This window comes from Saccopteryx bilineata, chromosome 6 (assembly GCF_036850765.1).
Source record: "Saccopteryx bilineata isolate mSacBil1 chromosome 6, mSacBil1_pri_phased_curated, whole genome shotgun sequence".
Lineage (NCBI taxonomy): Eukaryota > Metazoa > Chordata > Mammalia > Chiroptera > Emballonuridae > Saccopteryx > Saccopteryx bilineata.
In genome coordinates this window covers 129,850,546-129,878,509 of record NC_089495.1, presented here as the reverse complement: position 1 = coordinate 129,878,509, position 27,964 = coordinate 129,850,546, and the positions used below count along the sequence as shown (strand labels likewise).

At 57.1% G+C, this 27,964-nt stretch overlaps 3 protein-coding genes across 6 annotated transcripts in view; 2 read left to right on the top strand and 1 right to left on the bottom strand.

Annotated features, from left to right (window-relative positions):
* The first annotated feature begins 446 nt into the window (after positions 1-446).
* ATG9B (autophagy related 9B) lies at positions 447-9,205 on the top strand. Of its 4 annotated transcripts, none has more exons than XM_066237770.1 (15): positions 447-1,040; positions 1,443-1,587; positions 1,706-1,751; positions 1,915-1,977; positions 2,123-2,284; positions 3,480-3,621; positions 5,121-5,875; positions 6,074-6,227; positions 6,440-6,619; positions 7,158-7,394; positions 7,570-7,703; positions 7,865-7,961; positions 8,152-8,281; positions 8,368-8,509; positions 8,674-9,202. In XM_066237770.1, the coding sequence occupies exons 1-14, from the start codon at positions 1,038-1,040 to the stop codon at positions 8,493-8,495; spliced, it is 2,376 nt and encodes a 791-aa protein (XP_066093867.1). In that variant the 5' UTR covers positions 447-1,037; the 3' UTR covers positions 8,496-8,509; positions 8,674-9,202. The 4 variants fall into 4 exon arrangements, with proteins under 4 accessions (XP_066093867.1, XP_066093866.1, XP_066093863.1 ...); XM_066237769.1 differs by having other exon boundaries at positions 1,234-1,587; XM_066237768.1 differs by lacking the exon at positions 447-1,040 and adding an exon at positions 1,086-1,337 and having other exon boundaries at positions 8,674-9,204.
* Positions 8,750-27,964, bottom strand: NOS3 (nitric oxide synthase 3). The gene is made up of 26 exons (XM_066237760.1): positions 27,774-27,964; positions 26,034-26,136; positions 25,542-25,690; positions 25,203-25,365; positions 23,878-23,969; positions 23,653-23,794; positions 23,300-23,439; positions 23,020-23,194; positions 22,389-22,490; positions 21,680-21,874; positions 21,485-21,558; positions 21,176-21,320; positions 20,870-20,974; positions 17,842-17,909; positions 16,889-17,005; positions 16,607-16,781; positions 14,826-14,958; positions 14,629-14,707; positions 14,303-14,490; positions 13,676-13,848; positions 13,171-13,381; positions 12,998-13,085; positions 11,644-11,765; positions 10,696-10,844; positions 10,188-10,382; positions 8,750-10,047 (listed from the first exon to the last, which is right to left on the bottom strand). Exons 1-26 carry the CDS (start codon positions 27,938-27,940, stop codon positions 9,886-9,888), a joined length of 3,612 nt encoding a protein of 1,203 aa, XP_066093857.1. The 5' UTR covers positions 27,941-27,964; the 3' UTR covers positions 8,750-9,885.
* The window catches only part of KCNH2 (potassium voltage-gated channel subfamily H member 2), a 63,026-nt gene continuing 45,390 nt past the window's right edge, over positions 10,329-27,964 (top strand). Inside the window, exons 1-2 of the mRNA XM_066237764.1 lie at positions 10,329-10,376; positions 14,649-14,720. The gene's annotated coding sequence lies outside the window, so the exon portion shown is untranslated. The remainder of the gene's footprint in view (positions 10,377-14,648; positions 14,721-27,964) is intronic.

Sequence of the window (27,964 nt, the reverse complement as noted above, 5' to 3'; positions counted from 1 at the left end):
ATTCTATGGGCAATTCCGTGAGTGCCTAAATAACCCTCCAGCAGACAGTCTGGGAAACACTCTATTCCTCCCTCCATTTCATGAATATTGGCCCCTCCATCAACCCTTGGCCTAGGAGGCCTGGCACCTGGGTGGCTGAATCAGCACCGCAGGCATGGGCATCAATAGGAAACCCTGTGATTCAGGGCCTCAAGAATGGCGTTAGACAAGCTACAGAACCAGCTGCCTGGGCCTCTTCCTTCTTCTCTCTCCCCCCCCCCCCCCATTGACATGGCAACAAGGAACTCAACTCAGTCAGCTCATCCCTGGGTACACAAGTTATCAGTCCAAATCTCTGACCCCCAGCTGCCCTCTGCTGGTTCAGCCCTGATGCTTCTCAGGGGTCTCAAAAAACTGGATCAGGACTTGGCACAGAGGGTTTCAGGGTTCAAGAGGACAAAGAAATATGCGAAGTCAGACAGTCTCCCCTCTTCCCTTCCTGAATACTGCCACAAAATAGGCAGGCTTACATTCCTTCCTTCTTCCCTTCCCTTCTTTTCTGTTTTTAGCCTGTTCTCTGTTGATCTCTCTCTCTCTCTTTCTTTCTCTCTCTCTGTTTGTAGAGAGGGAAGACAAGATTTTAAGACATCAGAGATTTAACGTCTTGGTCCCATAGCCCGCCCTATAATCCTTTGACAGGGTTTACTTTTTTGCTCTTGTTATTTTGGCTTCAACTCTCTGGCCTCCCCTTCAAATTCACTCGAGGCCTGAAGACGGGACAATGAGTGTCTGTTCTGGTCTGCTCTTCAGCCTCCACTTCTCCAGCCGATGCCCTTCCCAGGCATGGAGGCGGGGCCCTGAGAGCTTTGGATGCACCCTGGAAGGGCGTATGAGTGCTTAGACAGGTGACTGGGAGCTGTGACGCCTGAAGCCTGCCCCAACTGAGTCATGGTGTTGTCATCACTGTCCTGTTGAAGTCCCTGCTCAACTCCTCAAACCTCTGTGGAAATAGCAGTAGCTCCCAACTTTCAACACGTTCAGGAGAAGCTGCCAACCTGATGGTGAGGCGAATGGGCTGGGGGGGGAGTAGGGGGCAGCTGGGGCGGTGGGGAGACCTGGGGCCTGGATCGGTGCCCCTCCTCCCCATGCCACTGCCTCCTCTTCCTCCTGCTCCATGTCGGGGGCCTGGGGGAGGGAGGGTCTCCATCTTCTCTCTGTCCTCTGCCCCTCACACGAGGAGTGTGCCTTCTTCAGTTTCTTCTCCAGCTCTGGGGCCCCCCTGCCCAGCTGTGCAGGCCCTGGGGGCTTCTCAGCCTCGACACAGTGCTCTCCCAACCCCAGCCACACCCCCAACACAGGTAGGGCTTGTGATGACACCCATCTCTGCTTCCCCCTCTTGGGGTTCCCATTCCACCCCACCCCTGGCCTCGGTGACTCCCCCTCCTTCACGCCAATGCCCCCAGGACAATCCTGGGCTGCGGATAGGCCCTCTGATCCCTGAGCAGGATTATGAGAGGCTGGAGGACTGTGACCCTGAGGGGTCCCAAGATTCCCCCCTCCATGGGGAGGAGCAGCAGCCCCTGCTTCACGTGCCTGAGGGGCTCCGAGGTGAGCGTATGAGTATGGGGCTGTGGGGAGAGTGGGCTGGGGACAGCCTGGAAGTTGAGGGCATGGAGAGCCTACTCAGATGAGAGCCGAGTCCCAACACTCTCCTCTCCGTGCCCAGGCTCCTGGCACCACATCCAGAATCTGGACAGCTTCTTCACCAAGATATCCTTTGTGCCGGGCCTGGCAGCGGTGGCGCAGGAGGGCCCCCTGGGGCTGCCCCCGTTCTTAGAAGGGGGACTCTGAGGGTGCAGTGGTGGAGTGAAGGGACGGCATGCTCAGGAAAGGGCCATCACGCCTCAGGCTTCTTTCTTGACGCACCTGCCACATCTACAGCTACCACCAGCGGAATGGATTTGCCTGTATCCTGCTGGAGGACGTCTTCCAGCTGGGGTGAGATGCTTGTTCTGGTAGAGCCAGCTGCTGCTAGTTCAGCCAGGGGCTCAGCTAGGTGGGGAGGAAGATCAAGCTGGCCTGGAGACTGGGCAGCAGGCCACCTAGCTCTCAGGTCTGATCACCAAACTCCCGGCTCTCCCAGACAATTTGTTTTCATTGTCACCTTCACAACCTTCCTCCTTTGCTGCGTGGATTACAACATTCTCTTTGCCAACCAACCAACTAACCGGACAAGACCTGGGTTGCCTCACAGCAAAGTGACCTTGTCGGATGCCATTCTACCCTCGTCCCAGTGTGCCCAGCGGTGAGTGACAATGGGTATGGGGTGTGTGTAGAGGAAACAGTCAAACAAGAGCCACTGCCTTTTGTCCCTGGGCTAGATCATTGGCTCTCCAAAGTTTGGGTCTCAGGACACCTTTCATACACTTAAAATTGATTGAGAACCCCAAGAACTTTTGTTTACAAGAATTGTATTCATGCCTGACCAGGCGGTGGCGCAGTGGATAGAGTGTTGGACTGGGATGTGGAGGACCCGGGTTCGAGACCCCGAGGTCACCAGCTTGGGCGCAGCCTCATCTGGTTTGAGCAAAAAGCCCACCAGCTTGAACCCAAGATCGCTGGCTCGAGCAAGGGGTTACTCGGCCTGCTGAAGGCCCGTGGTCAAGGCACATATAAGAAAGCAATCAATGAACAACTAAGGTGTTGCAATGCGCAATGAAAAACTAATGATTGATGTTTCTCATCTCTCTCCATTCCTGTCTCTGTCTATCCCTCTCTCTGACTCACTCTCTGTCTCTGTAAAAAAAAAAAAGAAAAAAAAAGAAAAAAAAAAGAATTGTATTTATAATTACCTTATTAAAAATTAAAGCTGATGCCTGACCAGGCGGTGGTGCAGTGGATAGAGCTTCAGACTGGGATGCGGAAGACCCAGGTTCAAGACCCCGAGGTTGCCAGTTTGAGCGCGGGCTCATCTGGCTTGAGCAAAAAGCTCGCCAGCTTGGACCCAAGGTTGCTGGCTCGAGCAAGGGGTTACTCGGTCTGCTGAAGGCCCACACTCAAGGCACATATGAGAAAGCAATCAATGAACAACTAAGGTGTAGCAATGCGCAACGAAAAACTAATGATTGATGCTTCTCATCTCTCCGTTCCTGTCTGTCTGTCCCTGTCTATCCCTCACTCTTACTCTCTCTCTGTCTCTGTAAAAAACAAACAAAAAAAACCCACACATGCCACTGGCTGTTAATGTGACGTCATGTAGCTTCTGTCCATTCATAAGAGAATGAGAATGAAAATGGCAGAAATGGCAGAAACGTTAGTGTTGTTTGAAAAAAATTTTGAGCTTGCAGACATTTGCAAGGGTCTCAAGGACCCCCAGCACAACGTACCTTGAGAACTGCTATTCTCACTGGACCCCCTCCATGACTTTTCCATTGCTCCCCAAGTTTTGTCTCCCTCTCTGTGGGGGTCCCACTTTTTGCTGTTACCCCCCCCCCCCCCAGGATCCGCTCAAGCCCCCTGCTGGTCTTCCTTCTGTTCCTGGCTTCAACTTTCTGGCTGGTCCAGATCCTTCGCTCAGCTTGCAACCTCTTCAGCTACTGGGACATCCAGGTGTTTTACAGGGAGGCCCTGAACATCCCCCTGGTGAGCTGGGTGGGTGTGCCTGTGTGGAGAGGGCCGTGTTGGGGTCAGAGGGCAGGGGAGGAGCGGGGGCTGTATAGACAGAAGGGCCCACTGGAAAGCGGGCAGGGGATCTCATTGACACATACTCTAGGCCCCAAATAATGTTCGGAACTGGGGTACATCACTTAGAAAACACAGTCCACACCCACGTGGAGCTTAGTTGATTTAGGTGGGTTATAGAAGATGACTTATAGTCACAAGCTTGTGTTATTTAGAGGAGGGGTGGTCTTCTGGCTTTACAGAGCAGGACGCACCAGGGTAGGACTGGGAAAGGCAGCAGGTGGGGAGGAAGGCAGAGAGAGCCCTGACACAGAAACAGGAGAGCAGATGAGACCCTGCGGGCAGGGGGTGGGGGGAGATGGATCAACCAGCCTGCAGCTGAGTATTCAGGCCCCATCGGGTGATCCCACGCCCCTCTCTGGCTTTGCCTCCTATTGCAGTCAGCCACTGCACAGACCCATTCACTGTCCCCAGATCCTGCTTTGCCCTTTCTTCCCTCCCTATACTTACTCATGTCCCTCGCTCTGTACCTAAACCCTTCCTTTAAGGTGCTGCTCCAAGGCTACCTTCTGCAGCCAGCTTTTCTTGCTCCCCTGAGAAGTCTAGAGCCTTCTGCACAGACGAGGGGAGAGGTTCTAGAGACTTGCCTCGAGCAGGGGAGCACTAGGGCGGAGCATTGGGAGGATTAGGAAGGCCAGGGGAGCACAGACAGTGCGGAGCGGGACTTAGACCTTTGCTCCTGCCAGAGGCTGCTCACCCTTCTCTTTCTCTTCCTCCCTTCATTTCTCTCCCCAATTCCTTCCAGGGGAAGGGGAGACCCTGGGATGGACTGGCGAGGCTGGCCCGGAGGGACTTGACTAAGCTGGACCGGGGCAGCTAGGTGCACTGGGCTAACATGAGGTTTGCAGAGGAGATCCAAGGGAGATCTGACAGCCCCTGCCCCCCGAAGTGGACACAGCCAGGGTCTCAGAAAGGATACCGTGGGGCTGGCGTGGGATGGGGCTGGCCATCTCAGAGTACGTGGAGGCAAGAGGCATGAGGCGAGGCTGTGGACCTGCGTTGGCAGGTGCCCTAGAAACCGTGGTCACTTGGTGCCTTCTATCTGTGTGCAGTACTGGGGAGGGGGCCAGGAAAATCTGCTCTTAAGGAGCTGGGATAAAATACCTGAAGAGTTTAACTTCTGAGGAGTCGCTGGGAAGCACATGACTCATGGCCTCAGGAGTGGCAGGGCCTCAAGGAACTATTCAGAAGAGGAGGAAAGGAAGAGCCCTTAGTTGGTGACACAGTGATGGAAGGGCAAGCAGGGCAGAACGTGGTGACAGGTTTCCCACCTGAGGGACATGGCAAGGAGGGCAGGGTGGGGAGGGGACACCAGGGGTGTAGCTCCAGGCGTGGTGAATTCGGGCATCACGGTGCACCGGCATCCAGGTCTCTGGCGCTCACCCGTCCCCTGTTCTCAGGCAGAGCTCAGCTCGGTGCCCTGGGCGGAGGTGCAGTCGCGCCTCCTGGCGCTGCAGAGGAGTGGAGGGCTGTGCGTGCAGCCACGGCCGCTGACCGAGCTGGACGTCCACCACCGCATCCTGCGCTACACCAACTACCAGGTGGCGCTGGCCAACAAGGGCCTGCTGCCTGCCCGCTGTGCGCTGCCTTGGGGCGGCGGGGCGGCCTTCCTCAGCCGCGGCCTGGCACTCAACGTCGACCTGCTCCTCTTCCGAGGGCCCTTCTCGCTCTTCCGCGGGGGCTGGGAGCTGCCGGATGCCTACAAGCGCAACGAGCAGCGGGGCGCCTTGGCCGCCCGCTGGCGGCGCACGGTGCTGCTGCTGGCCGCAGCGAACCTGGCGCTGAGCCCGCTGGTGCTGGCCTGGCAGGTGCTGCACGCCTTCTACAGCCACGTGGAGCTACTGCGGCGGGAGCCCGGCGCGCTAGGAGCGCGCCGCTGGTCCCACTTGGCTCGCCTGCAGCTGCGCCACTTCAACGAGCTGCCGCACGAGCTGCGCGCGCGCCTGGCCCGCGCCTACCGCCCGGCGGCCGACTTCCTGCACGCCGCCGCGCCCCCCGCACCCCTGCTCGCGCTGCTGGCCCGCCAGCTGGTCTTCTTTGCGGGAGCGCTCTTCGCCGCGCTGCTCCTGCTCACGGTCTACGACGAGGACGTGCTTGCCGTGGAGCACGTGCTTACAGTCATGACCGCCCTGGGGGTCACGGCCACCGTGGCCAGGTGCGAAGGGAGCTGCCCAGGGAGGGGGTAATTCCTCCAACCTGGGGCTGAGTCCCCCGCCCCGGTCCCCCGTCCCGACCCTTTGCACCGCCTCTTGACTCCAGCATCCCCCAGCCCTGCCTCTCCCATCCGCACAGCACATCCTCTTGACTGCAGGCACCTTCCCCGCCTTAACCCCGCCTTAACCCCGCCCTCCAGGTCTTACATTCCAGACCAGCAGTGTCAGGGTCGTTCCCCGCAGCTCCTGCTGCGGTCGGCCTTGGCCCACATGCATTACCTCCCGGAGGAGCCCGGAGCTGGCGGTAGGACCAACGCTTACCGGCAGATGGCGCGGCTGTTGCAATACCGAGCGGTGAGGGCGAGACCGAAACGAGGGCTGTTCGGCTGCCTGGTCTCAGAAAGGTCGTGGAAGGAGTGATCCCGGCTGGCTCTCCTGGCAGCTGGGAAATGAATGGGTTGGCGGTTTCCTGCCCTGGCCAGCATCTGGGAAGGCGGAGGTGGGGGGAAAGGCTCTCGGTCCTGATCACCCTTAGCAACCTTCTTGGCCTCCCCCTGCTTCCCCAGGTGTCCCTCCTGGATGAGCTCCTCTCCCCTGTCCTCACCCCGCTGTTTCTGCTCTTTTGGTTTCGCCCTCGTGCCCTGGAGATTGTTGACTTTTTCCGTCATTTCACTGTGGATGTGGCCGGGGTTGGTGACATCTGTTCTTTTGCCCTTATGGATGTGAAGCGCCATGGCCATCCTCAGGTTAGAGTCCTCCCCTGGACGTGCAGGGTGGCAGTTAGAACAGGGTTTGCCCTCCAGGCCTATCGCTGGCCACCTATGACCTTGAGCTAATCACTTTATTTCCCCGCCTTAGTGTCCTTGAGGACAGTGATGGTAACCCACGCACAAGGCTGTGTGAGGATTACGCAGGCGCTGTGTGTATCTTCCTGGCACCATAAAGGGAATGAAGGCCACCAGAGAGGCTGAGGAATGGGCTGGCTAATGGATGGGCTGGGGAAAGACCAGGCTTCCCCACCAAGGCCTCAGGCTAGCCGTAGGGTCTGGTACATACAGGTTGGCAAAAACACTGAGCCCGCAAAAGCTTCCAGGGCAGGGCTTGGACCTGGGTCCTGCTCTGCTGCAGTGTTTTTGGGTGACCTTGCTCAAGGGCCCATTGTGGCCTCTGTTCTTTCACCTGGAGACTGGGGCTAGTGTTTCCTGTCCCACCTACTCCACAAGGCTCCCACTGCAGCTTTAAAAGCAGTGTCTGTAGCTTTTTGTTTTTCTCCCCCTTTCTCAGTGGCTCTCAGAGGGACAGACAGAGGCCTCACAGTCTCAGCGCGCAGAGGACGGAAAGACGGAGCTCTCCCTGATGAGGTTCTCCCTGGTGCACCCACAATGGCGCCCCCCAGGGCACAGCTCCAAGTTCCTAGGGCAACTTCGGGGCCGGGTACAGCAGGATGCAGCCGCTTTGGGAGCCACCTCAGTTCTCAGTCCCCCCACCCCCGGGGTGTTCAGTGACTCTTCCTCCCCTCTGGTGAGCTGAAACCTGGCCTCTGCCCTCACCACTGGGCATGCTCATCTCCCCTTCTTCTGCCTCACCTTCTATAGTAACCTGTTCACTCACTGGTCCAGCCTGCTCTCCTGCCTTGCTGAGACCTCCTCCCTCCCCTTCTGTCCTCTTTTCTGACCCTGTTTTCTCTTGTTCCTAGCCGGAAGCCTTCTTGGCCAACCTCTTGGTGCACCCCCTCCTGCCCCCACGGGACCTGAGCCCCACTGCCCCCTCCCCAGCTGCAGCCACTGCCAGCCTCCTGGCCTCCATTTCCCGAATTTCGCAGGACCCCAGGTGAAGGGTGGGGTACTGAGATGTAGGGGAGCAGGGGTGGTGGGATGACCCTCTTGGAGGATGGGGTCGGGTGCTGGGGCACTGGGGGTACATTAGGAAGGGAAGTCAAGCTTGGCTCTCTCTGGGGGTGCATGTTTTTCATTTATCCCACTTTGTTCCAGCTGTGTGTTCCCAGGAGGCACTGGGGGCCAGAAGCTGGCCCGGCTACCAGAGCTTGCTTCTGCTGAGATGAGTCTCCATGCCATCTACCTGCACCAGGTGAGTTGAGAGATGCCGTAAAGTGAAAGGTGTGGACAAATCAGTTGCCCAAAATGGAGGCTAAGGAGGGCTTAGGACATGGCCAGGAGGAGTTGGGGAAGAGGTTTCAAAGCCCTCAGCACCTAGCCCAGGGCCTGGGCCCCGGGCTGCGGGGCAGGAGGGAGCCCTCATTCCTCACCCTTCCACTTAGCTCCACCAGCAACAGCAGCAGCAGCAGGAACTGTGGGCCGGGACCTTGGCCTCCTCCCTGGCCAGGCCCTGGTCCAGCCCCCTGCAGACACTCTCGCCTGATGAGGAGAAGCCATCCTGGTCAAGTGATGGTGAGGCCGACAGGGTGGGCAGGGGACAGACCCAGGGCGGGCAGCAGGCGTCAGGACACTGCCCAGCGGTCGGCCTTTCTCCTCAGGCTCCAGCCCAGCCTCCAGCCCCAGACAGCAGTGGAGAACCCAGAGGACCCAGAGTCTGTTTCCTGGGGGGCTTCAGGAGACTGCGGACACGCAGAAGGAGCTTGGCCAGGCCCCTGGCACTGACTGAGAGGGTGCTTCACGGTCAGTGTAGTCTAGCTGGGGTTGGGGGCAGGGGGTAAATAGGAAATTAGGTGGCACTGCACTTGGACGGATGGGAGCCAAGGTGGGCATTCAGGTGGAGGGGGATGGTCATCCCTGGACCCTTACCCCCTGGGCTGCTTGCTGAGAACCTTCTCCTCCCTCAGGTTCCCCAGCTTCTCTGGCCACAGGAAATCAGAAGAGATGGAGTGGAAGAACACACTGAGCCTTTTTTAGGGACCCTCCCTACAGATGCTTTAGTTGGGCAGGACTTGGGAGTCAATGTCGAACTCGCCCCAGAGAGCAGAGAAAGGGTAGGAGAGGAGATGCCAAAGATATCTGGAAACTAGACTAAGAGACAATCTCCACATGGAGGGGGGAAGGGGACACCTCCATCCCCCCCCAACTCATTGTCCTGGAGTGGTTGCCTGGGAAGAAGTCCCCAAGTATACTCAAGGTGGGGGGCAGGCCCAAGGCGGAGGCCAAGCTAAGTGTAAGGGGAACAGTGAGGAACGGGACTGAGAGGCTGTTGGTTCTTCAGGTTCCCCTGGGCTTTGTGGAGGGGGGCTGTGGGGACTTGTGAGTGGAAAGACTAGCGAGGGCTGTTTTTGGAGTTGAGCATTGGCGTGCTGTCAGAGGAAGTGGGTGTGACTCCCCATCCTGTCTGAAACAAGCAGTAAAGGTTGCTCATGGCTGCAGTTGCAGATTTTTGTGTGCTTGGTCTTTGGCATCCCCATTCCTGGCAGCAGAGGGTGGCCCCTGATTCTCAGAACATCAAGCGTGAGCAGCAGCTCCGGAGAGTGGCCTGTGACTGGCTGGGGGCCAGGTTCCTAGAGCGCTGGGTCAGGGTGGAGTCCTGTAAGCTAGGGCTCTTGTCAAAGAATTACCACCCCCGCATCTGTGCAAGTTACAAGACCAAGCTTGCCATTCTGTAATTTTAATTCACAGGGCTGGGTTAGGCATCTCAGTAGCTCTCATAACACCTGGTCCAGTGTCTTCTGGTGAATCTTCAATAATAAATATTTAAATGATTTGGAGATTAGATTTCAAGATAAAATACTCCCGAGAGAGGTAAGGGAAATCTAAAGTTCACCTAAAGAACACAGAAGGGGTGACAGGAGGCCCTGGAATACCACTGCTGGGAGGAGTCTTCTGGATTTAGTCAGAACCGGGACAGGGAACCAGGCCCAGAGAAAGTCACTTTGCTCATTCCCAGGATGTAGGCGAGTCTCCGCAGACACTGGACAGACGTCAGAAAGTATCTCGGGAAGGCAGGGAGAGGTGGCCGGTCCCGGGCAGGCCAACAGGAGAGTGGCGGTGCCTGTGTGGACTGACGGCCCCTCTCTGGGAGCTGAGGTGAAAAGCAAAAATCACAGCTCTCAGGGGCGGGTCGTGTCTGGAAACGGGAGGTCGAAAGCCCAGGGCACTGCGCTCCGCAGATGCCGCTCCTGCAAGGAAAAGCTCTGGGTGCGTATGCGGCTTGTCACCTCCTGAGTGCGTAGCGTGAGCCCGAAAATGTCCTCGTGGTAGCGTTGCTGATCCTGCGGTGCCAACAGAACAGATCAGAACCCGAGTGGGAGACCAGCATGGGAGCGTGCCCCGCCCCCACCTGGAATCCGCCCCTTCTGGACCCTGCCTTCAAGTACCCCCCCCCCCCCCCCCGCCCCCTGCCCCTACGCACCCGCAGCACGCCTATGACATCTCCGGCCTCGTCCAGCTCCATGTCGCCCTCTGTCGCCAGAATGCGCTGCACCGTTTGCAGGACGCTGGTTGCCATGGTGACATCGCCGCAGACAAACATGTGGCCTTGTTCCAGGCACAGCACGCGGTGCACCTCGGTGGCCAGCTCTGTCCGAAGGACATCCTGCACGTAGGTCTGAGGGGAGGCAGAGTTAGGGGCCAGCCCGGGTGGGCCAATGTGAGCTGGGGTGGGGTTTAGAGAGAGGGAGGAAACAGGGGCGGGGCGGAGGTGAGCGGGCTGCAGGGCCTTGGGCACAGGTGGAGCCGAGTGAGTGGGGAGCAGGTGTTTGAGTGCCGCTGGGTGGGAGCCACGCGGGGGGGGGGGCGACGGAGGGTGTGCCCTGGGTGTGTGTGTGGGGGTGCTGGGTCTGTGTCCCCCGCCGGAGTGCCCATCGGTCTTTCCCACACTCCTAGCTCCAGGTTACTCCTGCATCCTCAGGATCCCTCACCTTAGGGCTGTGGGGTTCCCGGGAGAAGGCGGTGAGGACGCGGTCAAACACCCCGCGCTGCTGGGCATCCTGCACCTCATCGCGGTAGAGGTGGTCCAGCTGGGAGCATCGGCAGCCAAACACCAAGGTCATGGGGGCGGGCTGCAGCCCTGCAAACAGCACTGCGTTTGGGAGGGTCCGCTCCCCCGGGTCGCAGCCCTGCTGACACCTCCTAGTGGCTACTCTCACCCATGCTGACAGCCCATGCCCTTTGGGCAAAAACAACCTCTCCGCTGTTCAGTCTCTAGGAGAGTACAGGATGCATTTCTCAGAGACCCTGCCTGGTGCTGACTTATAGAGAAGCCAAGCTCCCAGGAGGTGGTGCTTGTCCCCCAGGGAAGGGCCAGAGATGGTCCTGGAACAGGGGCTTCGCACTTGAACTCAAGATCGCATGCCCTTTGCACCATCTGATGCTGCAGTTCTGGGACTCTACCTAGCTCCTTCCCTGCTCTAGCCCTTATTCTCCCACACTTCCTACCTTCCTCTCTCAGTCACAGCCCCCTTCTTGTGATTTACCCGCTGCCCAGGGCACCCTATGCCCAACCTAAGCACCCTGTTGCTCTTCGGTTCTGGACTCGCCTAGGTGAGCTCTGGCACAGTCCAGAGTCCACCTGGGGGATTTCTGTCTTCTGAGTCTCAGCCCCATCCTCTCCAGACTTCCAGTTCCCTTTGTCCTTAATCCAATCCAACCCCGATTCTGCACCCAGCACTGGGAAGCCAGACCTACAGGGCACTGCCCAGGCCTCTAGGCCCTCCCCTCCCCTTGGTCTAATAAGCTTCTTTTCTCCTTTGTGGCCCATTCCTTGCCCTCTTTTCTCCCTGGTCCCTGCATTCCAGCCCCTGCCCCTTTGTCCCTAGATTGCATGACTCTCTCCTGTCTTCCCTCCATTCCCTGGGCCCCAGCCTCACCTTTGCTCTCAACGTCGTGCAGCCGCTCCTGCCAAAATCCCCGGAAGGGGGCAATGCCAGTGCCTGGGCCCACCAGGATGCAAGGCAAGCTGGGGTCAGGTGGCAATCGGAAGGAGGGAGCCCTAGCAGAGAGAGACACTTCATCAGGCCCCTTTGCTTTCCCAGCTCCCTATTCTTACCAACGTCTGGCAGGGTGGAGAGAGGAGAACTCAGCTTCCACTGATAATTGAGTTAACACGTGTCAAGTGCTTACGACGCTGTCTAGGTCATAGTAAGCACCATGTGTTCATTAAAAGAACTCTGCGAGGCCCTGGCTAGGTAGTTCAGTGGGTTAGAGTGTTGTCTCAACATGCAGTTGTGGGTTCAACCCCCGGTCAAGGCACATACAAGAATCAACGAATGACAGCATGAATAAGTGGAACAACAAATGGATGCTTCTTTCTCTCTCTGTCTCTCTTCCTCTCTCTCTCTAAAAATAAATAAATAAATAAAATTAAAAGAACTCTGCTAGCAGGCAGAAGCTCCCAGAGTCTTTGGTTAGAAGATGGGTCGAAGGAAATATAATTCAAATCTGAATTAAATATTTTGATGTCTTAGTTTAGGATATTTAAAGACTAGTGGAAGGGAACTAAAGCTGTCTTTTAGTTTGTAATGAATTCACTGAGTGTGCTTATTTTAAATCATATCATCAGGATTGGTATGTTGTTTGTATCCAGGAGATTGCTACAGATTCTTTGTAATTTAGCCTCCTATATGGGTTTGGGTCACTGGGTGTAGCTGATGCCATCCTGATGCCAACTCTTCATCAGCCCACCTGAGGCTTTTGGCTTCTGGGTGCTGGGTGGGGCAAGACTTCTGAACACAGCATGAGGGAAGGGTATTCTGAGTCCTCACTGATGCTATGATAACCTGACTAGTTCTTCCTTGGCTGAGTGGGAGCTTGTTCTTGAATAGGCACAGTTCCTAGGTGCTGTGCCTCCCAACATCAGACTGACCCCAAGGATGTAGTGAGAGACACATAGTACATCTTCTAAAAGCAAAGGAGCTACCAGCCCTGTCTCTGGGAGCCATAGTTTCAAGTCAGGACCCTACATCCAAATTGGTGAAAGGCCCAAAGCTTAGCCCAAGTCCTGAAGTGGCTTAACTGGACACCCCACCCTTGACATGTGCAGTGGGTCATCCCTGCTCCCAATCACACCCCTCACCAAAGCTCCCAGCCTCACTCTGTGTACCCCCTGCCTAGTCCCCCGTCTGTCCTGGCCCACCTACGTGGCACTTTTTCTGCCCCTGCTCCGACAGATGTTCTCTTCTTGGTGCTCCTCCTGCCTCCCTTCTCCCTGAAGTGCTCACTTACCCCCTGATGAAGCAGGGTACAGGGTCCCCAGCCTTGAGTTGGCTCAGCCACGTGGAGCAGACTCCATAGTGCAGGGGACCCAGCCCATCTAGTTGGGAGGAGAAGGGGTCAGTGTGGAGCCCATTCCGGGGTCACTATGTGGCCCTGGTCATGCCCCACCTCCGCAGCCTCACCCTGGGTCCTGTATGCCAACACGGCCACTGTGAGGTGGATCTCGCCTGGGTGCATGCTGGGTGCGGAGCTGACTGAGTAGTATCGGGGCTGGAGCAGGGGCAGCTGGGTGAGGAGCAGGGGGGCAGGCAGTGCCACAGACTGAAACTGCTCCAGCACCTCCAGCAGCGTGGGGCAGCGGAACCACTTCCACTCCTCGTAGCGGAGGGGGTCCTGGTTGGGGTAGGGTGCAGTGCGCTGGGAACCTTGTAGCCCTGTGTACTGACCTCCCTTCTTGACCCTCCCAGAGCCCAGCCTTCTCCTCAGTTCAGTCCAACAAACATTTCTCGAGCACCTTCTCCATGCCTAGCTCTTCTAGAACAGGAGAATTCTGAGATGAATTAGTAACTCTGGAGCCGGCTCTTAAAGCCCCAGGACATGTTAGCCAGGTGGACTTCCCTACACCCCCTGCCCCGGGCTCACCTGGCTTCACTTGCCCCCTGCTCCCCACATGGGGTGGCCCCCAACCTGGCTGAGGGTCTCGAGCTCCTGCTGTTCGCCGGGCTCTTCAGCCAGGGTGCTGAGCAGTTGAAGGAGCCGCGGGCTGGGCGGGGACGTGATGTCCAGGAAGAAGGTGAGAGCCTGCCGCAGCGTGCATGGGGGTAGCCGTGGGTCCCGCACCCAGCTGGGGGGAGGGCCACCTGCAGGCAGGGCACACGGGGAGCTCTGAGGAGGGGCCGGGCCACAGCTGCCTTGTCTGGGGGCGATGACTGCTTCTTGGAGAGTACCTAAGGACTGACCATGCCTCTTTTTATCTGTGACCTTGCCTTTGAATATCCGTGTTGGGCCTGTCTGGATGCCCCTGTCTGGACTGGTCTGGGCTCCTCTACTCCCCCACCCAACTTATTTTAACCCCAGGCTCTGGTGTGGCTGAGGTAGACCCCAGGCCAGCTACAGAGCAGGCTAGGTGGCCAGGGGGAGGAGACAGTCTTTTGCAGGTGTGTGGGGACAGGTTCAGAGAAAGGAGCCATGCTCTGTGGACTGTCCAGCTGAACAGATGCGGCAACCCTCTGCCAGGTCCCGAACCCAGGGAACCAGGGGGCCGCGGAGACAGATCAAGCTCTCAGTGCCATGCCCCAGGCCACGTCCACTCACCGGGGCTGCCCTTCTCCAGCTGCTCCACTGCCACAGGCTCGCCTGGAGGGGGCGGGTCCTCCACACGGTTCAGCAGCGCCTCCACGAGGCCGGGCCGGTTGGGCGGGCAGACTCCGATGTGGTCACCTGGCTGGTACTGGAGCCCCTCCTGGTCCTCAGTGTCCAGGCGCACCAGGATTGTGGCCCGGCTGGGGTGGAGGAGAGGGGGCAGTTAAAGGGGGTGGGAGGCAGAATGTGGAAGGAGGAGGAGGAGGAGCAGCAGCAGCAAGGTGCCCGGGCCAGGGGAAGGAGGGGCTGGGACCGGCGTGGAGGGCAGTCTTCCTCACGTGGACTTGCTGCTTTGCAGGTTCTCCACTGAGAGGACTGTGGCCTGGAACATCTTCCTCCTGTGCACATGGACCAGGCCTGGGGGCAGTAGGTAAGTGAGACTAAGCCTGAGCCAGGGAGCATGCCCCTGAGAGCTGGTCCTGGGACCCTGGAGAGCCCAGCAGGCCAGCAGGGTCAGAGGGAAGTCAGGGCGCACCTGGCAGCAGCTGGAGGCCTTCGGCCTGGGCACTCAGCCGGTACCGCTGGCGCTTCCAGCTCCGTTTGGGGCTGAATATGTCCCGGGCAGCGGCCTTGGCATCCTCTCCCACGCAGAAGGTCTCACAGGAGGCCTGAGGCCCAAGGACATGAGGGCTGAGGAACTCAAGGGTGCTGATGTGGGAGGTGGCACTGGCCTGTTGGGTCCCCAGGTGCCACCTCCCTGGGACTGTAAGAGGCGCCATCTGCGGCTCACAGATCACTATGGGATCGGCAGCCCTAGCGGCATGCGGGAGAACAGGACTGAAACTGAGGGAGAGGCTGTGGCTCTCTCGTACTTTTAGCCCATGTCACATCTCAGGCCACTGTGCTAGTGGTCCCTTGCCACAGGATTTCGTCACAGCCTCCAGGTACTTCATCTGGTGAGCTTGGGACATGGTAGCACCCAGTAAATGTGTCTGCTGTTTTTTTTGGGTCAGATCTGCTTTCAAATTCTGCCCCTACCCTTATAGTAGACTGCCTCAGTTTCCCTGTCTTTACACCTTGTTAGGTCGCGGTGAAGATGAAGTGAGGTACTTTATGTAAAGGTCTTAAAGGCTCCCAGAGTGGAGCTGTGGAGGGGTCTCTGGCGGCCTGCTCTCTCCTGCGCTGTGTACAGGGGCTGGAGGGGGGCCTCCGGGGCCAGGCCCTGGGGGTGGGGGCTGTATCTCATTTGTTTCTGCCCAGGCATAAGTCTGGCAAAGCGCAAGGCAGTCCCCGGCTTGAGATCTCGGGCTCACCTCCCTCTCTTCCACCCCACACAGCCAATCCTGTTAATCTTTCTTTTGTGTGTGTGAAGTCTTATATCTCTTCCTTCCTTCCTCGACCCCCCTCCCTTCCTTCCTCCCCCCTCCCCGTTAACACCCTTGTTAGTTCAGAGCCTGCCTTCCTGCTTCCAGCCGACCCTGTGCCTCCAGAGGAGGTCCCAACACTTTACATGGAGGCCCTTCCTCTTCTTGTCCCACTCCTAACTTCCAGTCGCTTCCTTGTGGCTGGATCCCTTCGTCTTGCTTCCCATTTCCCACTTCTCCTCCAGTCGGAGCCTGCCTCTCCAGCCTGACCTTTGCCCCAGCAAGCCCGCCACCTGTGTCAGGCATCTCCTCAGCAGCCCCCTGGGATGCTCTCCTCCTTTCCATCAGCCCACACCTACTGGGTGCAAGCCTCAGAACCCCAGGGGGGCCAGAACCACCCAGAACACTGTCAGGACCGGGAGATGGAGCCCCTCCAGGTCCAGGCATGATCCCCAGGCCAGGCAGAGCTGCCTCGGCAGGAAGCCCACCTTAGAGAGTCACAGCCCTGGGACCCACCCCCGAGTACTGTCCCAAGCCCGTCTGGCCTCTGGCTTCCCGGAGTTTCTGTGCAGGCCTCAGCTCCAGCCCTCATCTCTGCCTGGCCTTCTCTTGATCCTTCTCCTCTCCCTCCATCCTGCCCGCCCGGCTTCCCTTCCTTCTGTGCGCCCACTTGGGCCCCCGCCTGCCAGGGCTTGTCTGCTCTCTTGTGCCGGGGCCAGGCACGTCTTGTGTTATTAGGGCCGTGTCATCCACTACTCAGGACTGGGCCAAGAAAAGGGTGGAATTTGGAAGGAACAGGAAGAAACCACAAAACCAAAGAGATTGGACAGCAGCGAGGTTCCGGTCTCAGTATTGCAGGTCTCAGTGGAGAGGTGTACTGATCCGAGTGAGTCAGAACTGGGGCTGGAGCGGTGGAAGGTGGCAGGTGCCAGGACAGGCCCCCTGGGCTCACCTGGAAGGCGGCCTGGGCCCAGCCACGGAAGGCTTCCTCCTGGCCACACAGTTCGTCACCCTGGCCCAGTGGCAGGAGCCGCTCTCCACCCAGCTCTTCCAGCCGCGTGTCCACTGCGCGGGCAAAGGCACAGAAGTGGGGGTACGCCCGGGAGCCCAGTCCGAACACACAGAACCTGGGGGGGCAGGAAGCCATCACGGAAGCTCACCACAGTCCATCCAGCCCTTGTGTGCCCAGGGAACCGGCCCTCACGCATGCCTCCCCTCCCCGAGGTCCCCAGACCTGACGGTCCCCAGGGCCCCCGCGCTGTCTGTGTTGCTGGACTCCTTTCTCTTCTTCCGCCAGGAGGACACCAGTGGATCTGAGCAGGAGACGCTGTTGAAGCGGATTTTGTAACTCCTGGCAAGAGAAGACGAGGACAGGGGTGACACAGGGGACTGGAGACATGGCAAAGGCCCAGGCACAGCCAGGGGACAGCTTCAGGGTCTCTGCATTGGGGGCAGGAAAGCGCCTTCCCAAGGGCTGGGCTCTGCCCTCTGGGGCTGTTTTGGGATGGAGACTGAGGGACAGCATTCCAGGGGTCTCTGGGCCTCCGGGCCCTGCTCTGCCTCCCCTCCCCTCAGAAGGAGACCTCAGGACTGATGGGCCTCTTAAAGTCCCGGGGACTGCAGGTGGACAGGTCACAGGAAGGAGGGCAGCGTGAGGCTGTCGTGGGGGGCTCCAGCCTCCTCCCTCCATCCTCCAGCTTGTTGGTGACACAGAGGGTGAAACTTTCTTTTTTTTGTTTGTATTTTTCTGAAGCTGGAAATGGGGAGAGACAGTCAGACAGACTCCTGCATGCGCCCGACTGGGATCCACCCCGCACGCCCACCAGGGGGTGACGCTCTGCCCATCTGGGGCGTTGCTCTGTTGCATCCAGAGCCACTCTAGTGCCTGGGGCAGAGGCCAAGGAGCCATCCCCAGCGCCGGGGCCATCTTTGCTCCAATGGAGCCTCGGCTGCGGGAGGGGAAGAGAGAGACAGAGAGGAAGGAGAGGGGGAGGGGTGGAGAAGCAGATGGGCGCTTCTCCTGTGTGCCCTGGCCGGGAATTGAACCCGGGACTTCTGCACGCCAGGCCGACGCTCTACCACTGAGCCAACTGGCCAGGGCCAAGGGTGAAACTTTCATACCCCCTTTCCTTTTCTCTCTCCTAATTACTCGCTGTCCTGTGTCCCCAGAGCTCTCACCCCACTTACTTGTGCTGTTCGGGCCGCGGAGAGCTGTTGTAGGGTCCAGACATCTCCATGAGGGCTGCCGCAAAACTCTGTGGGGTGGAGGGAGTGTTGGCATCACAGTTAGTTATACTTCAAAGTATACAGAATGTTAAAACTGTCCCTGTTCCACTGTCCTTACATACATATCAATATTTATATGTATATATGCATATAAATTGTTTTTAAAAAGCAAAATTGGGGGTAAACTGTGTTTACCTGGTTTTTATCACTGGTTTGTCACGGACAAACCTCCAGGTCAGCACACCAAGACTGAATGGCTACGCAGTGTCCCGTGATATGTACATCTCCTGTATGAGATTCCCCCCACCTGACTGAGGACATCTGGGAGACCTCTGACCAAGGCTCAAACGTTCACACACACCTGCTTCCCCTTTTGCCTATTTCAGTAGGGCGGCCCTTGGAAGTGGGATTGCTGAGTCAGAGGGCTGCAAGTCCTGATGGGTACTCAGGTGGTTTCCTCAGCATCAGGGCAGAGGGGTGCTCTTTTCTCACTCTTGTCAACACTGGGTGTCATCAGTCCTAATATTTTAGCCAGTCTGATAGGTGAAAACAGGGTCCAGCCTCCCTGTGCTGCCCTCATCACTGCTGGTGCTGCCAGCCCCCAGGAGGCTGAGCCGCATTATGTGCTGCCGTTTAAACAGTTTAGAACTACACAAAAGAACCTTCACTCAGGAAAGAATGCAATGCGGCAGGGTCATCCAGCCAGTGTTACCTGCACGTGCATCTGGGTGGCGGGTCCTCCAGGTTCACCAGAACTAACATGTCCTCCCTTAATTCTATTTTTTTTCACGTTTTGTTGAAGTGTGATGTACCAACAGAGAAGCACACATGTCGAACACGTGCAGCTTTCTAGATTTTCACAAACCTGACAGACTTGTATAATCAGCATCCCATCAAGAAAAACTACCAGCAGCACCCTAGATGTCACCTTTGTGGCCTCTCTTAGTCACCAACCCAACCCAAGGGGATCAACCACCTTCCTGATTAGAGTACCCGGACTCGTTTGCTGGTTTCTGAACCGTATCCCTTTGTGTCTGGCTTCTGTCCCTGGACGTTATGTTTCAAGTCTCATCTATATACTCGTGTGGTTGTCATCCATCTACACTCATTAATGCATCTCATTTGCATACCACAATTTTATTTATCCAGGCCATTGTTGATAATCGTTTGAATTGTTTTCAGTGTGGGGTGTTATGAACAATGCTGTTATAAACATTTTGGTTCGTGTGTTTAGCGAATAAACCCCATTTTCTGTGGGCTATATTCCCAGGTTTGCTCCATTTTTAAGAATTTGAGGTCCACTTTACATACACTGAAATTCACAGAATATAAGATGCAGTTCAATCCGTTCAGCTATTTGGCAGTAAAAAAAAAAAAAGTTAAACATACATCTACCTGATGACCCAGCAATTCTCCTAGATATTTTTCTAAGAGAAATAAAAACATAAGCCCACAAAGCCTTGCACAAGAATGTTCATAACAGCATTATTCATAATAGCCAAACCCTGGCACCAGCCCAAGTGTCTGTCCACAGGAGAGTGGAGAAAATATATGGGCTGTCTTCATGGATGGGAACGCATGCCTGAGGCACCCAGCCTTGGGCTGACCCTCCGGAGCAGGCTGGGTGAAATAAGCCACAATACGGTATGTTCCTCTTCCTACTCCTTCCTAAAGCGAGTGAAACTAACCCACCTGACGGAAGTCAGAACGGTGACCGCTTCTGGTTTGGAGACTGTTGGGATGAGGATTGATGGGAGGGGGGTAATTGACCAGCGAACTTTCTAGGGTGATGGCAATGTTCTAGATTTTTGATAGTAAATACTTTTATACTAAACAAAAGCCAATGATCCTATTTTTCTTTAAAAGGACTAACAGGCAGGAAAGCAGGGGAGAAGGCTTACGTCAGAATTCTGCATTAGGTGCTTAGCAGGCCTTTGTCACCTAGAAGCCTGAACACACAAAGGCACCAGAAATGAATGGAGACAGAGAAGCTTGAAAGATAATGTTAACAATAAAGGGTTGAGGAGCGGTAGTTTTCTAGTTTTCAAGTTTGTTTTCTTTTAGAAAGCAAAGTTACCTAATCTCTGTGGATATCTGAGTAGGGCTCTTTTGTTTTGTTAAGAAGAAAAAGCTGAATTTGAGTACTAAGTGGAGTATTCCTGTTTTTTTCATTCATCAATGTCCGGGTGCAGTCTACAGAAGCACCCTTAGTGTGTTAAACACTCGCACTGATGCCTGGTCTGTGGTGGCACAGTGGATAGACTATCGACCTGAAATGCTGAGGTCGCTGGTTCGAGACCCTGGGCTTGTCCAGATCAAGGTACACACAACAAGCATGAACAACTAAAGTGATACTTCTCACTCCCTCTGCCCTCTGTAAAATCAATAAATAAAATATTTTTTAAAAAAACTTGCACTGGCCCTGGCCGGTTGGCTCAGTGGTAGAGTGTTGGTCCAGCATGTGGAAGTCCTGGTTTCGATTCCCGGCCAGGGCACACAGGAGAAGCACCCATCTGCTTCTCCACCCCTCCCCCTCTCCTTCCTCTCTATCTCTTTCTTCCCCTCCCACAGCCAAGGCTCTATTGGAGCAAAGTTGCCTGGGTGCTGAGGATGGCTCCATGGCCTTCCGCCTCAGGTGCTAGAATGGCTCTGATTGCAACGGAGAAACGTCCCAGATGGGGAGAGCATTGCCACCAGGTGGGCATGCTGGGTGAATCCTGGTCGGCTGCATGTGGGAGTCTGTTTGTCTGCCTCCCTGCTTCTCATTTCAGAAAAATACAACAACAACAACAACAAAACCCCCAAAAACTTGCACTGAGAATGAAAAAATTACTTGGGGTGTCAGGGGCAGCTCATGGTGGGGGGTGGCTGGAGTGTGGCCCATATATAGGACTCTCATGACATGTCCCTTTTCCATCATGGGGCCTGCCCAGCCACTCCAACATGATTCTTCCCTCATGCCCAGTGGCCCCTTCCCTGCAGGCCTCACCTCTCCATTCTCTGGAGGATCCCCATTTCCAAATGTGCTGGTCACCACCAACACCAGCGTCTCATGCTCAAGGGACACCACATCGTACTCATCCATGCACAGGACCTGTGGGTCAGGAGAAGCAGATGTCCTTGCTGCCTCAGGTAGGGTGAGACCCAGACCCTGACTTGGTCCTGGACTCCCTGTAGATCCCGGAATCCCCGTGGGCCCTGACTTGTGACCCTTTCCTGGGCGCCTCTGAAGATTCAAGAGCACCCCACCCTCGCCCCCGTCTCCAGATTCCTGCCTCTCTGGGCTCAGTCCTACCCGGGGGTCGAAAGCCTTCCGGAAGAGCCTCCCCAACTGCTGTGCGTAGCTCTGGGCCCGGCCAGTCTCAGAGCCGTATAGGATTGTTGCCTTCACGCGCTTGGCCATCACGGTGCCCATAAGTGAGGCAGAGATCTTCACTGCACTGCGGGTGAAGGTGGGGTGAGGGGGTCCCAGGCACACAGAGCTGGGGCCTCCCCAGGTACATGGTCCAAACAAGGTCTTGGAGCACTGAGTGGGGGTTGTGGAGGGGCGCTGGGGCTGGTCCCCGGGATGTGAGGTGACGGACTACATCCTCACAGCACCTACTTGGCCACCTCCTTAAAGGTCTTCTTCCTGGTGATGCCGGTGCCCTTGGCTGCACTCCCCTTCCAGGGGTCTGGCTGCAGGGAAGTGGGGGTGTTGGGGGATGGAGGGAAAGTGAGTAAAGAAAATAGAAGTTTGGAGGTCCCTGGGGTTGCTTCTTACAGCCACCCTGGTGGGCAAAGCCAGTGTGGTAGGCACCTGGTAGCGGAAAGCAGGGGACAGGAAATAGTTGACCATCTCCTGATGGAAGACAGGGGTGAGGCTGCCTGAAATGGGGGGCACAATCCAGGCCCAGTCGGCAGGGCAGCCCCCCCTCGCCTTCTGCTCGTTCTCCAGGTGTTTCATGAAGGAGGATGTAGCAGCGTGGTGGTCCACAATGGTCACTTTGGCCAGCTGGGGTGAGGTAGGGAGGGAGGAGATGGGCTTAGACTCAGCAGCCACATGTAACCCCTCCCTGCAGCATTCAGAGTCATGCGCAAAGCTCCGCATACAATAGCAACTTTGCCCCCCAAACCCAATATCCTAAACTCTTAAGACCTCCATCGAAGTACTTAGCAGTCACTAATTTCCTTCAAATCAATACCCAACACATTCTCAATCCTGGAATTAGATTTTCCAGAACCTGGTGTGTCCCACAAATTTCAATACACAGTGTGCCCCGGGGACCAGAAGGACTGAGCTTGCGCTGGTCAGGTGGGCTCCGGGCACACACACGCCCCCATATCACGGCACCTGGAACCTATGTGCGGGGTCCCCGAAATGCAGGCCCCACCCGGGTGCCCCATGACTCCTGGACTGTGGAGCTCCTTCCCGCTGTCTCCAACTTCTGCCCCGGGTTCTAAAGCGCCTCCTTCTCTTCCAACCCTGGCCTCACCCCTGCCCTCCTGGCCAGTCTGGTCCTGAGCACCTGGTAACTATGCAGCACAGCTAAGTTGATTTCCACCGCTGCCTTGTCTTTCCACAGGGATGAGGTTGTCCGGGTATCCAGGTCCATGCAGACGGCCACATCCTGGGAGCGGGAGGGCATGGCGTTGGTAGGGGCGGGATGGCCGGGAGTTATCTCACACTCATTCATGGAAGGAGGGTGGGTGGGTGGGTGGGCATTGGGAAGCCTGACTGCCTAGTTTGGGGCTGGCTCCGGTTTTCTTGCTTGCAGAGGCCCCACCGAGTGGAGAGGGACCCTGGGCCAGTCGCATCTCTAAAATGGGTTTTTAACATTTTTTTGGCTCAAGATCTGCTTTGAGAATCTGATGAAAGCTATAGAACTATATAGATCCTGTTCCTGGGAAAATGACTGTACACGGTTGACTCTTAAATAATGGGGAGGTTTGAACCGTGTGGGTCCACTCATGCGCGGGTTTCTGCACTGACCATCACTGTTCAAACCCGCGTTGTTCAAGGGCCGGCTGCAAGCCTGCACGCACGCATGCGCACACGCACAGCCCTGTTGACAGGGCCCTCCTCTGCGGTTCTAGCACGGGAGGCAGCACTGGCCTGCCGGTGCCCAGAGGGTCCCCTCCCCACCCGCTGGTGCTCACCTCTAAGATGTTGTAGCGGTGGGGGTCACACAGGTTCCGCGTGCCGATCTCCGTGCTCATGTACCAGCCGCTGAATGGTGCTGCAGGGAACTCCAGGCCCCCGATTTCCAGCAGCATGTTGGACACGGCAGGGAGCGCATACCAGCGCAGGCCCAGGGCTGCGAACCATTCCAGCCTGGGGGCGTCGGGGCGAGGGTTCAGGCCTTCAGGGGGGATCTTGCCTGTCTGGGCACCCTCGGGGCAGCCCAATCCTCCCTGACCCTATCCCTCTTTTGCTCACGTGGGGTGCTCCAGAGGCACCTCGAGGACTAGTTCGGGGGGCAGAGTGAAGAGTTCCGGGGGCTCATCTGGGGCCTGGAGCAGCAGGGGCAGCACGTCAAAGCGGCCACTGCCTGGGGTCCAACCATGCTGAATGCAGAGCTGTGGGAGCCCTTCATTAGCCATCTTCCATCATTCATCCCAGGGACCCCTCGATGACTGGCTCTCTGACCCCTTTGGCATTATTTGTCCTTCATCCGAGTGATGTCCCCTCTCCCTGCCTCACTGACCCCTCTTTCACTGCACCCTCCCTCCCCAGCCTCACTGAAAGCCCTCACAGGATGTCTTCCCCCTTCTCTGCCTCTCTCTACCCACCTCGGTGATCTCCACGTTGGCTGGGTCCCCCCGCACAGAGCCATCCTGCTGTCTGTAGCCTGCGTAGCGCACCAGTTGGCTGTTCCAGATTCGGAAGTCTCCCCGTCCCAGGGTGCGCTGGGGGAACACTGTAATGGCCGAGCTGACATGGGAGAGAGCTGGTCAGAGCCCCAACTTCTCTGCCGCCTGGGGGAGTGGTGGATCCCGCGGGTTTGGGGCACTCACCGGAGGTTACCCCGGTTGGTGGCATACTTGATGTGGCTACAAATGTAGGTGAACATCTCCTGTGCAGAGCTGCAATCCCGGGCATCAAACACCTGAGCCAACAAGGCAGGGGGACAGGAGGCAGAAGGGTTGGAGACAGGCGAGGTGGCAGTGACCTTGTCTGCAGCCTTTGAAGGCTGGGGTGTTACCTGCTGTGAGCCATGGTTCTTTTTCCTCCAGGGAGCCTCCCTGATCATTTGCAGCCACACTGACTCCTTCCTACTCTGTACTCCACACCCCCCGGCTAGCCTGGTCTGCTCCTTATCTCCATCTCTACAGAAGCAGACTCAGTACCTGGTACAGAGGAGGGACCCAGTCACTGCCAAACTGATGACTGGGGAGGGACATCAGCAGGTGGGGGAGGTCACCTAGGGGTGTGGGTGGTCAATTTTCTATTATCCACGGTGGTCATCTGATGCTCCTTGAGCACACTGATGATGAGAAGGGAGGGTGGCTGCACTAGGTGGCCTCTGGGGACTCTGCCCATCCTGGTATTTGGGTGCCAGGAGGAGCCATATTGACTGGCTGAGTGGAGGTCTCCTTTCCTGCCTGAGGGAGAAGGAAACTTATGCTAGTGGTGGGGCAGGAGGTGGCAGGGGCTTGGGGCAGTGAGTGGGGTCCAGTATGGAAGCTCTGATGGGTTTGACGTTGAGCTAGAGCTCTGAACAATTTCAAGGGCTGTGCACATGTCAGACAGCATTGCTCTTTTTCACTTGTGACTCCTTTGGGATGGACTGAGCATGTGGCTTTATTCCAAATTCTTTGGTGGTCAGTTACAGTAAGGAGGCCAAGGTCATGGATTCTGTTCCCCTGTGGGTCAGCTTGCTTCTCGGAGTGCCATGGGCTGTTCTCAGGAGCCCAGGCCGGCTCTGGGTCATGTGGTGAGGTCGTGATGGAGGAAGGTATGGGCTGGGGCGCTAGGGGCGGGAAGGGAGTAGGTGTGGAGACGGGGCTGGGCAAGTGAAGCCATTTGGAAGAAGCGGTCATGAGCTTTCCAGAAGGCTGCTCCTGCTGTTCTAATGATACCCCCCTGGGGTTCACTGCTCAGCAATACTCAATAACACGGTGAGTCTGGGTGTTTCTTTGCGGAAGCCCTGCTATGAGGCTTCACAACCAAGGGTTAGCTACTGGGTAAGGGCTCCCAGGGGCACTAGTCTCTAAGCCATGGAATGGGTGGGAATCTCCCTGTTGCTTCTGACTCCCCCCCCAGGGAAGCTGCCTATGCCCCCCCTCTCCTCATTTGTGTCCCGCAGTCCCCATCCCTAGTGCTTGCTAGCTAGCCATACCTGCAGCTTCCCCCACTGGATCCGGCCCACGCAGCGGGGGGCGTTGCGCCAGGCCTGCTTGGCCCCGAACACCAGCTCGCTCTCTCGAAGCTGGTAGGTGCCTGTGGCCGCCACTTCGGCTTCCACTTCCTGAAGCCGCTGCTCATGAGCCTGGGAGCCAGCCCTGTGGAGGATGTCCAGTGGGGTGGGGAGGGCCCTGAAGGTCATGTGGGTTTGTGGGGGGAAGGGGAGGCCCATGGGCACAGAGCTCAGGCCCTGTGTGGGTGGCATCAGATGGGGATGGGAGTAGACCTCGGGGAAGGACAGGGGTCGGCTGCGGATGTCAGGTCAGGGTCACACCTCTTGATGGAGCTGTAGTACTGGTTGATGAAGTCCCTGGCCTGACTCAGCAGCTGCTCAGCGGGTAGAGGGCCTGGGGAGGGCCAGCTCTGCAGTTTCCGTGGGAGTACCAGGGAGCCCAGGCAGCGTCGTGGGGTGCAGGGCCCGTCCTGGGTCCAGGTGGAGGGCAGAGGTGGAGAGAGGAGGGAGCACATGCATCAGGATCAGGTCAGGGTTTGGGGGCTAGAGGCATGGGATGGTAGGGGTAGGAGAGGGAGGGTGACCCCAGAAAGGTGTGAGTTCAGGGCCAGGGCTGAGATTGGACCTCAGGGTGAGGCTGGGCTGGGTGAGGACCAGACTTGTGGCAAAAGGGCTGGAGGCTAAGACTTGCCACCGTGCCCTGCTTGTCCCTTAGCTCCTCTGGCTTTTTCCAGTCTTGTCTCCTGGCCAGTTAAAGAGTGGCCAGGTCTCAGCCCACCTGACCCCAACTTGGGGTGGAGGGTTCCCCCTTACCTGTTGTGCTTGGGCACTCAGGGTGTCGTAGGTGATGCTCCCCACCTCCCAGTTCTTCACACGAGGGAACTTGAGCCCCTCCGGCGGCCGGGTGAGCGGAGGGCTATTGGGAGTGGGTGAAGTGTGTTTCCCTATGGATGTATCCCAGAGACTCCACCCCCTCCCCACAGCACCAACAATCCCATTGGTTTGTTGCTTGCCTGTCCTGGGCTTTCTTACATTTTTCTCTCCCCTTACAACATCCCCTAGGAGGTAGGCCAGGGGTCCCCAAACTACGGCCCCGCAGGCTGCATGCAGCTCCCTGAGGCCATTTGTCTGGCCCCCGCTGCACTTCCGGAAGGGGCACCTCTTTCATTGGTGGTCAGTGAGAGGAGCATAGTTCCCATTGAAATACTGGTCAGTTTGTTGATTTAAATTTACTTGTTCTTTATTTTAAATATTGTATTTGTTCCCGTTTTGTTTTTTTAGTTTAAAATAAGATATGTGCAGTGTGCATAGGGATTTGTTCATAGTTTTTTTTATAGTCCGGCCCTCCAACGGTCTGAGGGACAGTGAACTGGCCCCCTGTGTAAAAAGTTTGGCAATATTTGCATTCCATTCACAATATTTGCATTCCATTCACAAATGAAGGACCTTAGGCTAAAAAAAGTATAAGTATTTTGCTAGAGGCCACACAGGCAGGGCTGGTTCTGTCCATACCCAGGGCCCCCTGCCTTGGGGCTGCTGGGCTAGCAGCCCTGAGTTCCCAAACCCCTAGCTTATGCTGGGTCCTCACCTCAATGCTGGGCCTAGCTCGCCTCTTCTGGACATGAGGTGTCCAACCCTTTGGAGTTGCAATGAGCCCTATCTTGAGGGGGGGAAGAGGCCCGTGCCCAGCAGGGATTTTCAACCCAGATTTCTCTCCTCACTCACACCCCTCCTGATGGTAGCCATCGTGTGAAGGGAAGCCTCGGAAGCCTTATCACTTCCTCCCAGAGCCACCAGGCCAGCCTTTGGGAGGAAGGGAGGGACTCGGCCCGCGGGTGCGCCTGTGCGGAGCCCTTCCCGCTGAGCTGAGCTGAGCCGCCTGCAGCCCCAGCCACCCTGCCTGGCCTGACACTGGTGCCACCTGGCCTGCGGCTTTCCTCTCTGCAGGGACCTCTGCCCTAAGTGGGCCCTTTCTGGGGGCTGGGGCAGCCTGATTAGTTTTGGGGTAGATGGCTTCTAGGAGGAGGGGCCTGGAGCTGGAAAGGGCCTAGTGGCTCTGTCTTCTCAGCCTCCCACCCCAAAGACCTGCACCCCTGCTCTCCCCTGTCTGTGAGGCCTGTGGAACTAGCCTTCCCGCAGCTTCTTCTGTGAAATAATCATCACTGTCTGTGGAAGGCTCACTTGTCATGAGCTAGAAACTTATGACAACCCCACGGAATAAGTATGCTACATCCCTCCTTCATATGAGTAAAGGCTCAGAGAGGTTGAGCAACTTGCTCAAAGTCAAACAGTTTCTGGAAGCAGAGCAGCAGTCAAGCCTGGAAAGCTGACAGCCTTACCTCTGACTTTCACCTGTTGCTGGCCTGGATCCGGCTCTCTTGTTTGCAACCCCTTGAGCTTCCTGTTCTGTTCTCACTGACAGCCTTTTATTTTTGCATTGGTGACCTGGCCCTCCTGGCTGGGTTTCAGGCTCCAGCCTTTCCAAGCCCCAGGCTTCAGGCCTGGACACCCACCCTCCTGTCACCTGCTCCTCGCTGCTGCCCTGGGCCTCACCTGGGGTCCCGCGCAGGCAGGGGTGCGGGTGCTGGTGTCCGACTGGGCTCAGACGCTGCCGCCGCCGGGGAGGCCGGACCCTGTTTGCCACACAGGCTGAGGCCCAGCCCCAGCCCCAGGCCGCAGGGGGGCCCAGGCTCTTGGCCCACGCTCTTCAAGTTGCCCATGTCGACCTCCCTCGCTGTGGCTCT